The sequence below is a fragment of the Micropterus dolomieu genome, linkage group LG12 (assembly GCF_021292245.1).
Source record: "Micropterus dolomieu isolate WLL.071019.BEF.003 ecotype Adirondacks linkage group LG12, ASM2129224v1, whole genome shotgun sequence".
In the NCBI taxonomy this organism is placed as follows: Eukaryota; Metazoa; Chordata; class Actinopteri; order Centrarchiformes; family Centrarchidae; genus Micropterus; species Micropterus dolomieu.
Genome location: NC_060161.1, coordinates 20,119,883 through 20,130,505, shown reverse-complemented (window position 1 = coordinate 20,130,505; position 10,623 = coordinate 20,119,883). Strand labels below are relative to the sequence as shown.

At 39.1% G+C, this 10,623-nt stretch overlaps 1 protein-coding gene across 1 annotated transcript; it reads left to right on the top strand.

Annotated features, from left to right (window-relative positions):
• The first annotated feature begins 3,387 nt into the window (after window positions 1-3,387).
• On the top strand, window positions 3,388-9,675 carry tm4sf5 (transmembrane 4 L six family member 5). The gene is made up of 5 exons (XM_046065862.1): window positions 3,388-3,808; window positions 5,055-5,135; window positions 5,852-5,994; window positions 7,444-7,636; window positions 8,855-9,675. The coding sequence occupies exons 1-5, from the start codon at window positions 3,635-3,637 to the stop codon at window positions 8,870-8,872; spliced, it is 609 nt and encodes a 202-aa protein (XP_045921818.1). The 5' UTR covers window positions 3,388-3,634; the 3' UTR covers window positions 8,873-9,675.
• Window positions 9,676-10,623: the final 948 nt, after the last annotated feature.

The following is a 10,623-nucleotide window of genomic DNA, read 5'->3' as shown; positions in this document are numbered from 1 at the left end:
AAGCCAGTCCTAACAGAAAGTTGGGAATGTTGGGCTGCTGAGGGCAGTCCTTGAAATACCCAGCACCTGTGGATAGATGGTGGCGAGAGCAATGTGTAGTTACACTGTCGAATTACAACACAGAAAAACATCGTGAAGAAAGAGCACTGACCAAAGATGATTTGTGCCAGAATCACGAAAGCCCGTACTCCTGTTGCTGCAACTAAAGTGGTAAAGTTTAAAATATGTCAGATTCAAGCCTCCAAGTTAAAGGTAGGATTTATTGCAGGGCTGTTGTATTTGACTTGTTAAATTTGCTGGATGTAAACTGGCAAGTTGATCTTATTATACTCACCTGATAGTCTTGGGGGTCTGGGTGGTGGGGGTTTCACTTGAAACCTCCATACGGTACCCACAGTTACTATCACTGGGCGGTCTGTAGATGGGGCTAAAAGCAAATAGACTGGTGTCATTCTCTCAGTGGTTTCAAGTTTCTATACTTGCTGATATTAGCCTATATATATTGTTTGTTTGTTTATTTTTGTTTTAGATATGTGCACTTTCTTATTATTCATAATTGTCCATTTAACATCCTCCGGGGACCATAAATGTCTGTACGAAAAGTCTTGAATAGTAGTAGAGATCCTTAAGTGTGGACCAACATTTCCATCCCCTGAGCCCTGCCACTAACTTGGCAAAATCACTGATGGATTGGAAGCTGAATTTAGATTTAGGAAGTGGTTCAGAATCAAAAATGAGAGAATTCGCTTCATCTTTAAGCCTAAATACAACAAGCAGAAAGAAAGAGGAGGGAGAATGAAAATAAAAGCGAAAGTAAAGAGGATATGGGAGAGGAGGGAAGGGATACAGAAAGAAACTTTTCTTTTAGCTGTTTTGCAAGCACACAACATTTTTCTTAGAGAATCCACCTTATCTAATGCATTTCTAGGTTGTCCAGTCTTTCAGATTACATCACTAAAAAAAAACACAGCTTGAATGCCCCTATGGTGGCTAAAACGTGCGTTACACAACACGATAATTAAAATGTAAGACTTGTACACAGGCTCAAGTTCACACAAATAACCCTGAGATTAATTAAATAATTAATAGTGTGCTTTGTTAAGACACACGCCTTTGGTGTACGAAACTGGAATTTGATTCCCACTGCAACACATCCACTACTAATGTGTCCCTGAATACTTAAGCCCAAGTTGTTCCAGAGGTGTGTGACTTCTGACATATATAGCAGTTGTAAGTCGCTTTGGATGAAAGCATCAGCTAAATGACTAAATGTAATGTCCAAATTGACAGCAGATCACCCAAAACACCTGATAGAGCAACAGCATATTGAATAAATTCTTATACAATCATACAAGAACACACTTGCCCGCCATTGTAGCTGAAGCAGCTTGCTGTACCTGAACGTTTCGTCAAATGAATTAACTAGCGCACTAGACACTTAACAGAAACACCTGGGGATTTTTACCAGCTCCTGTCTGGTCAACACTGAACCGGATGAACACGTTATCACATGTGATGGCATGTCATTTCATTCTTAAAATTTAAACCATGCAAACCAAATGAAAGTGAAATGAATCCTCTGTGGGATTTTTTTATTTGCTGAATCTACTGATCTTTTTCCTTAAAACTGAGAACATTTAGAATAACTACAACTAAATGTTTTCAAAATCAGAAGAAACCATATGCAACTCTGTAAACTCCTCCATACTCTACTACATCACACAATATACAGTTAGAGACAAAAATATAAAATAATATGAGTTACAACACTACCACATACTGTATATTCCTCTTGTGGAGAGTATGAAAAACTCAGGGCAGATTAGACTTTAAGATTGATAATCAAGTAAAGGTGACTAGCTATTGTTAATACACATATTATAAGTGTTTCACCCAATATACATCTGTGAAGTACAGATTAACCTGCTCAGTTACTCTCTGTGCACTGTGTTTGTATCTTGTTACCATTACGTACAGTGTGGACACTGTGTTTTCCCCATAGCTCCCACAAACCAACCAGTAAGAATATGCACCATGCACACATACCTGAAGTAATTTTTTTTAAAAACAAGCTCTACAAGAGAGTACATTGGGGGGGGGGGACTCCTTCATTGACAGCTGCACTATACCTTTCCCTAGGACTGGCTGACAAAATCGCCTTCATGTCCAACACGAGGAGTAGCAACGTTTCTCCTCTGAGAGGCGTTTTAAGGTGCCGGACCGCAGGAAGAACAAGTACAAGCACTCTTTTGTTCCTCACTCCATAATACTGCTCAAAAACAGTCAACCTGATGCAAAGCAGTGACACTTGTTCCACTGCATGAGGCCAAAGTATTGTATGTTGTCAAACATAATTTCTACATGAAGCACACACGTAGTTATTTTGTGTTGTCAACACTTGATTACTGCTGTTATATTTTAGCTGAATTAATATACTGTAGTTGTCTTTCTTTTGAGTGACCAATCTGCTGGTCCTGGTCTAGACGCCTGGCTTCCACAGATGTTCAATACCAAACGCCTGCCACGGCCCATTTTGTTTGTGTATCTGGCAAGTTTAATATAGAGTTGTTTTGTTTATTTTCTAACTCTGAGTTACTACCAAACTGGTTAGTTTTGAGTTATACTGAGGTCAGGTTTAATTCACTGAGTTCTGTTGCAGTTCAGTTTGCTGTATTTTAAGTTCAGTTAAGTTGACTTCTTTTCGACAACATATTGCTTAATAATCACTTTTTTCTTGCTTTCTCTCCCTTTTGTGGATAAATAAAAAAACTTCAGAAACCTGCATCATGTGTCTTGCGGCTGGGCCCTTGACATATGTGTAAAACAAATTTGAAAATCTATTTTAGCTCAGTTGGTGTAATCAATTTGGACAACAGAAATATGGATAATAATACTATATGGAAGATGATAAATGATGATATTTCATTTTTGCAAAATTCTCCAAAGGAAGGGACATTTAAAACATTAATTTGGTAGCAGTTTCTCCTCATATCTGTGATGCTTTAAATGAACCATACGCGCACACACACACACACACACACACACGCACACACACACACACGCACAAACAAGCTCATTCATTTACACCTCATGGTTTATCAGCTAGTTAGATTTGATATCTTTGGTTGACAGAGCTTTTATTAATACAGCAGGCCAAGCCCTCTCTTGTGTTTGCAATAGGCCATAAATAGAGCAGACTGATATCAACAGGTATCAAAGGGCATTCATCTGCATGACGGAGCGCCCTGAGCCCCATTCCCTTCTTTGTTCTTCAGTTTGTTTAGGTTTAATGTTTGTCCTGCACTTTAACTTTGACATTTGTGGAGGGGTAGATTTGTCCCCCTGCTGAGGATTTTTATTTTCAGACCCTTTAGAGGAAACACAGGTCTGAAATCCGATTGCAGGCGGCTACACCAATACTTGGCCTTTGTTCCCACTCTCCTTCCTGCTCTAACTGTCCCTGGTTGTGTTTGACTTTCGCAGTGGTGAGCTTCTCATACGCCTCTCGTTTTTTGTTTTTTTGTTTCGCCCACATTTCACTGACGTCCCTCTGACTTACAGAGAGGGAAAGATATTCGGGTGAGAGTATAAAAAGAGAGACCACAGCAAATAACAGAGAAAAAAAGGTAAAGCCATGTGTTGTACGGGGAAGTGTGCCCGCCTGGTGGGCCTGATCCTGCTGCCTTCAGCGTTCATCTGCATGATCTCCAACCTGCTACTGTTCTTCCCCAACGGGCAGAGACTGGAAAATGACCAGATCTCCCTCCAGGTCTGGCTCATGGGGGGGCTCATCGGAGGAGGCCTCTTTGTGAGTAAAAGATCACGATCTATGTACATCTACAAAGTCTGGGTTGAAGTTTTATTAGGGTTTTCCGTCATTAACTTTACTTAATTGAGCATTATCACTTTGGAGGGAATAACTTGGACTTTTCTATAATAGATATTTTATAATTCTAGTTTAAGTCCAGATCATAAACTATACAAACAAAAAAAAATTTCATGCTGAGTTACAGAGGAAAAAATAATTAAAGGACATCAAGATATTTCTCAGTGACATTAACAAGGTTGACATCTCAACATTAACAAGGTTTTGCTTTAAGAAACCTTGAAACAATTAACAACATTAACTCAAGTACAATTTTAAGGTACTTGCCATTTTATACTTTTAACCTACTACAATTGAGAGGGAAATACTTTTTTACACACAAAACATATGATAAATTTATGAAATGATGCATTGTTATAGATTAAGCCACCCAACATATATAAAAAAATCAGCTCTAATTCAAGCAGGTACAAGATTAAAATGCTATGACAACATATAGATATAATGTATAATAGCATCACACTCGTTTTTAAGTGCAATGAGTAGGCTACTTTTACTTTTGGTGGGCTATACATTTTGCAGATGATCCTTGCAGATGGTACTTTTTATTTTCATTTACAACACAAGACGTTTTCTTATAATGGAGTATGTTTACACTGTGGTATACTACTTCTACCACTGTGTATGTGCATCTTGTAGTTTCTTATAGTTTGAAAAACACATTTTACAACAAGGAAAACAAACGTAACCTGATCTCCTGTACTTCCTCAAACAGATATGATTATGCGAGTTTCCACCAGCTTTATCTCGACATTTAAAGCCTCATAAGGACAATAAATAATGAATAAAAATTTTAGAGATAAAAAGATCAGAGAGACCTTTGAGTCTTGTGGAAGGACACGTTTCTTTTATCACCGTAATATTACAGTTTTGAACAGAGACCAGGAAGTTGGATGTCTTTCCCTTCCCACCTCTAACTGTGTGTGTGGATGTCACTGCCTGCTGGGACGACAAAGTTAAACTTGATGATTCAGGATTCACAAATATTTGGTTTAAGAGATAAGAGAACACGTGCACACAGGTGCAATTGTGTGTGGCCCTACATTTATGTAAACATAAATATACACAACATACTTCAATGTTTTTAAGAAACTCAGGCTTGCATTTAAAATACTTTAAAGATATCACTTGTTGTACTCTGTGAGAAAATATATGTCCATCTTTTCAGATGTTGTGTCCTAGCTGTTCGGCTATCAGGGCCGGGGGCAAGGGTTGCTGCGGAACAGGTTGCTGTGGCAACAGGTGCCGGGTGAGTAAAGTCATTTGAAAAATTGACATTTATAGCCCGAGTGTCACGATTGCGTCAGTGTAGGGACCGGGCTGATAAAGACTCGTGGCAACAGTCAACAGTGAGAGCGATGTCATATCAAAGCCAAACAAAGATTTTATGTATTTTAGATGCAATTCAACATATGGATCGTACCATCATACCAAATATATTTACTGTACTGTGAATTACTATTTAAAGTCAATGTTTTTATACATTTTTGGTTAAATAGCCTGTGTTTTACAGAAGTAGGTATGCGTCTCCTCCATTACAGAGTGAACAGTACTCACTTCTCTTTAATTATCAGGAACTGAACTGCTAATTATTTAATTGTTGACATTGTCTAGTTGAGACCTTTTCAGTGAATGGACCCTGTCAGCAAAGAAAAGCATAGACGGCCCTTAATTTAATGAGTGTTTTACTTTGTATTTTTTCTGAAAACACCACTGTGTCTTATTTAGGCCTAATTAGAATATCAAATAGTTCCACTAATGAAGCCAGGCTGTGTGGGAGTGTGTTTGTTTCTGTCTTAAATCAAGTCACGGCAGGTAAAATGGATTTTGCGCTTGGTGACAATAAAAAAGACAATAAAATGACCTTAATGAAACCCACTATTAGGTTTTGTAAATGTAATTCACATACTCTTGGACAAAAGATAGCAAAGTAATAATGCAGTGTATTTCCCATCTCTCCTCCAGATGCTGAACTCTGTGTTCTCCTCTGCTTTTGGTGTGGTGGGAGCGATCTACTGCACCAGTGTGGCCTCAGCAGGTCTGGCTATTGGACCCATGTGCCAGGTGGCCAGTGGCAAATGGGAATACCCCTTTGAAAACCTCGGCACGTGAGTGTTTCTCCAATTATCACTTATTCAACCGTACCTTTTCTTGGCAGGTAGTTAATGCCGTAGAATAACTCCAGTCGCTAATCGTGCTCTGAAAAGTATTTTGCTGCCCTTCCTCATTTTTTTCAGGCATGCTGCTTTGTAGCTGCACTTCTCTGTTATTTCCACCAGCTATATTTACTTTTATTGTCATTGTTAGAGCAGCAGGAAAGATTCAATTCTTGCTTATAAAAATTTAAATGTTTATATAGGCCTAATATTTTTTTACATCCAGTAGGTGGCAGACTGGACCAGCACTTTGTGTTTCTGTAGCAGTGAGCCCCCAGCATTAAGAATAAGCTACCACTCCTCTGGTGTTTGTAAAACTTCATGAAGGGAAGTTATTTTATCTTGATTGGAGGTCATGTTAAGCTACAGATTGGCCTTTTTAGTTGAGGAACAGTTGCTCTAGTATACTTTCTCTCCTTGCTGGCCTGAAAACAGTATGACTTAAAATCAGGCTCAGACAAAGTGATAGTACTGTGAGGATAACAAGCACTACTGAAGCATTTTACAAGCTCGGGCAGGTAAACAGAATCACCTGATAGAGGCCCCTCTGGTGATCGGGTCAAATGTTAATAAATATGAGCATGTTGTTAATATGTAGGCCATAGCTGTCCAAGATGATAGCAGTTTAAAGGGCAAAAGTGTTTACAGGGAGGGAACCAAGTTTGATTACACAATTCATGATGGGATATTAATATTCAACCTCAGATAGCTCTTCCTCCTAGTAAACCTCAATTTCCCCTTTTTTTCTGTACACTTAATAGGCTTTTTGCTGACAGTTAGATGAAAAGATTGATTCCACTCCCAGATATATAAAGCTACAGCTAGCTTTAGCACAAAGACCTAAAACAGGGGCAAACACTCTTCTCTACTCTTTACACTTTGGTTTATGTACAGATAAAACAAATGAGACACAACGTGTTAATTAGTGAGCTTTAGAGGTGCTGGTAGGCAGATTTCTTTTTAACTCTGGACAGAGCCATGCTAGCTGTTTCCCCTTGTTTCTAGTCTTTGTGCTACGCTAAGCTAAGCTAAGCGCCTTCTGGCTGCAGCTACACATTTCTCTACAATCTTCTTATCTAACGTTTAAGTTTGAAAGTGTATTTCCCAAAATGTCAAACCATTCCTTAAATTTTTCACTGTTTTGTAACTGGAGAATGTCACTTTTCTCCAACAAACTTGCATTAACTTCTCTATCAATTCCCCTCCTTTCTTTTTTCCATGTGCTTTCTTTCTCCACGTCTCACTTGTTCCATTCACCTCCTTACTGACACATTTTTTCTCTTCTCAGTCATCTCACTTTTTCTTCCTGCAACCCAAACTTGGCCTGCTTCACACACATTTTCATTAATGCTTTGTGTATTTTGGACAGTGCTTATGCTCTACTGCTCTTCTCCTTCGCAGGGGTAATGGCAGCTACCTTGTAAACCAGACCATGTGGACAACCTGTGAGTACCCTAAAAATGCAGTGATGTGGCACGTTGTCCTGTTCTCCATCCTGCTGGCCATGGGAGTGGTGCAGCTGGTGCTCTGCGGCATCCAGGTGGTCAACGGCTGCTTGGGATGCATCTGTGGTGACTGTCGCGACAGCAAAGACGTAGGTGAAATATCCTGAAATTCAAGGAGGAGGAGATTGCAAAGCTTTCAAAAGACACAATGAGTTTTGAATAGTATCTGAGGCCATGAGGTCATGAAAGCTACACAGAGGAAGCAATAACATATTAAACAATTTTTATCAAACTGGACAAAGCCAGTGTGTAGCAACATGTTTTGATCTAACTGGTTTGGTTTCTGGAAGGGCCAGCTATTCTTAGTTTCTTGTATAAGGACATGGCCTTATAGCAGCTTCCTACAGTGTTGCTTTTGTGCGGTTCTGATTGCCCTTCTGGATTTCTATCAGGTCTGCCACTGATGTAAAACAGGAAAGGGGAAAAGTTGTATAGTTTTGATCCTGTGTTGATAATATGCTGCAAGGAAGTGGGTATTGTAGCACAAGCTGCACCACTGAACAGGAAAATGTCTCGCACTGGTGAGAAAAGGATCAGTTTGACATTTAGGGACATTATTTTTTGTTTGGATTAAATAAACAAGATAAACTGTTAATTAGTAATCTTTAGAGGTGCTAGTCAGTGGATTTTATTACCTTTGGACAGAGCTAGGCTAGGTGTTTCCTTTTTGTGCTTAGCTAGGCTAACTGGCTAATGGCTGCAGCTTAAAATTTAGCATAGCTACAAACCTGAGAGTCCAACACTCTCTAGTTTAGTCTTGTCAAGAGAGTGAATATTTAGCCTATTATTCAAAATCTTCAACTTCTCTGTTAAAGGATTTGGATTTTTAAAATCTCTATAAAGCCAGAATAACTGTTCCCTGGCTTTTGTGCTAAGCTAACCGGCCTCTGATTTGACTCCAGAGAGGTACTAACTAGTGCTGGCAGCTTTGCAGAAAAACTGACAAAAGGTCAAAGATCATTTATAATTTTGTACATGTAGGCCTACTTTTGAACGGACATATTGACACAGATTGAAGATTAAGCTCAGATTTATCACATGGTTGAACATATATGAGGACTGCTAAACAAATGGTAAATGCACACTAATAAGGGACATATTTTGATGTAAAGAACAAAGCAGTTACCGTACAGGATTCACATTGTAGTATCCAAAACATTGGTCACATTTCTCAGGAAATGAGTATTATCAACACACGTCTACACATTAACATGATGCTCACATTTATTAACAGCTCTGTCAGTCATCTGAGAGCTTGCTTCCTGTCCCAACTATAAAATAAATAAGTGATTTCTGTTCTGTTGCAGGATGATGGTGGACTGTAAAAGTAAAGAAGATCCCAGTTGTGACGCACCTTCACAATGGTCCAGGAGATATTTCATTTGTTTCCCATGGTTCATATTCAGGGACATCTCTCTATATGTTCGAGTTTTCAATTGGTCCGCTTTGATGCTTTTGTTTCACACCAAGTCTGTGTCTGTGATGGCTTTTTTAAAAATATCAAAACCTTCCTCCATTATTGTATGAATTTTATTCCAGCTGATGGTTTATGTGTATTGCCTGCCTTAATTTTAGTTGAACTCAACACATTAAAATAATTACTGAATTAATAAGTAATTTCGACTGAAGAACGTTAGCTAAGCTGTGGGTTAGCAAACTGTTGCTACAGTTGCTGTTGCGAAGCTATCATGCAGAGAGGACGAGACGGTCCCAGAGCCAGCACAGCAGCTCCAGACAGCGATACTCACAACTGTCCTGCTACTACAGCTAAAATCACAACAACACCATGTCTTGACAAACTAAAAAATAAGCTGAATGTTTGTGGGCAAGTCATTTAACGTTAACTGACATACAAATCATGGCTAGAATAGTGTTGTGTGGCGGGGTGCGGGCCACTTTGCTTGTTTCCCATTAATAGAGGCAGGGTTGTGTACAAACACCAGGTTGTTTTTCAGTGTACACAAAGAACAGCTTCGCTGAATTTGACAAAAATACAAGAATTGGATTAGAAAAGCACACCCCACCTTTAAGCGTAATTGTAAATAATTATTTGTGTTTATGTGCTTCTACTTGTGTACTGTTTACGAGGTGATTAATTTAAACAATATTAAACATTATTTACTATTTAGCCATGTTTTTGTGATTGGATTTGTGTTATAAGTTATATCAGTTCAATGTGTGTGATTCTCAACATTAAAAACGTATTTTCCTGATCAATTTATATGTGAACTTTACCATTTGTCTTGCAATGCTTCTCCCCCAAAACAAAAAAGATATTTATTGAAACATGTTGACCAACTGTGTAACTCTATAACTCCAGTTAAAGAACTCCTGCAGAATCACTGTTTAGGATCTCTGTCAATTACTCACCTCATGCTGTGCCCATGCAGCCAGACAGCCTCTTGGGCAGCCCTAACAGGATTAATGTGCTTCAAGACAAGGTCAAAGGTCAGAATGCCCCCTGTGGACACTTTGAACACTGCAGCTGCATCAACAGCACAGTATCTGGACCAGCAGCGCCTGTTAGCATAGGTGCAGGTTAAGCTTATAATCTTTTGTTGCCATGGAACTGCTTCGTGGTAATTGTTACCTAACTTTTAAGTTGAAAGCCTGTTGCAGGCAGCATCCTGGTAAATATAGACACTTCTTGAGAGAGACCAAATAACCCAAAGCTGTTGCTCAAAGCTGAAGCCAAAGTCTCCGACTGTACAGATTAATACATTCAGGCTTCACTGACCTCATTGCCTCATTAATAATGTCTTTTATTTTTGTTTAAACCCTTTTTCAGTAATAGTGTGATTCCATTTCCTTTATTTCAAACTGTTCCTGTGTTCCTTCTAGGACAGAGAGGGGAAATTATGTAGCTATCGAAATAACAGCTGTGCCCAGCACCGTGACCAGCACCGTGACCATCTTTACAAACTGACTGGCCGGTGTACTGCAGCTCTCTTATATAATGCACAGCACAAAGCGAGGAAGGAGCATAAGTGAGAAGAATTTGGAATAAAAGAATGGTGGGACAAAGGAAGGAAAATGGGAAGGGGGCCCGGTCTCTGCCACTTCTCATGCAAATCAT

Bases quoted from the DNA above. Each gene is read 5' to 3' on its own strand.
- tm4sf5 (XM_046065862.1), top strand. From the start codon at position 3,635: ATGTGTTGTACGGGGAAGTGTGCCCGCCTGGTGGGCCTGATCCTGCTG. The intron at 3,809-5,054 runs GTGAGTAAAAGA...CCATCTTTTCAG, and splicing joins TCATCGGAGGAGGCCTCTTT to ATGTTGTGTCCTAGCTGTTC. The intron at 5,136-5,851 runs GTGAGTAAAGTC...TCTCTCCTCCAG, and splicing joins GCTGTGGCAACAGGTGCCGG to ATGCTGAACTCTGTGTTCTC.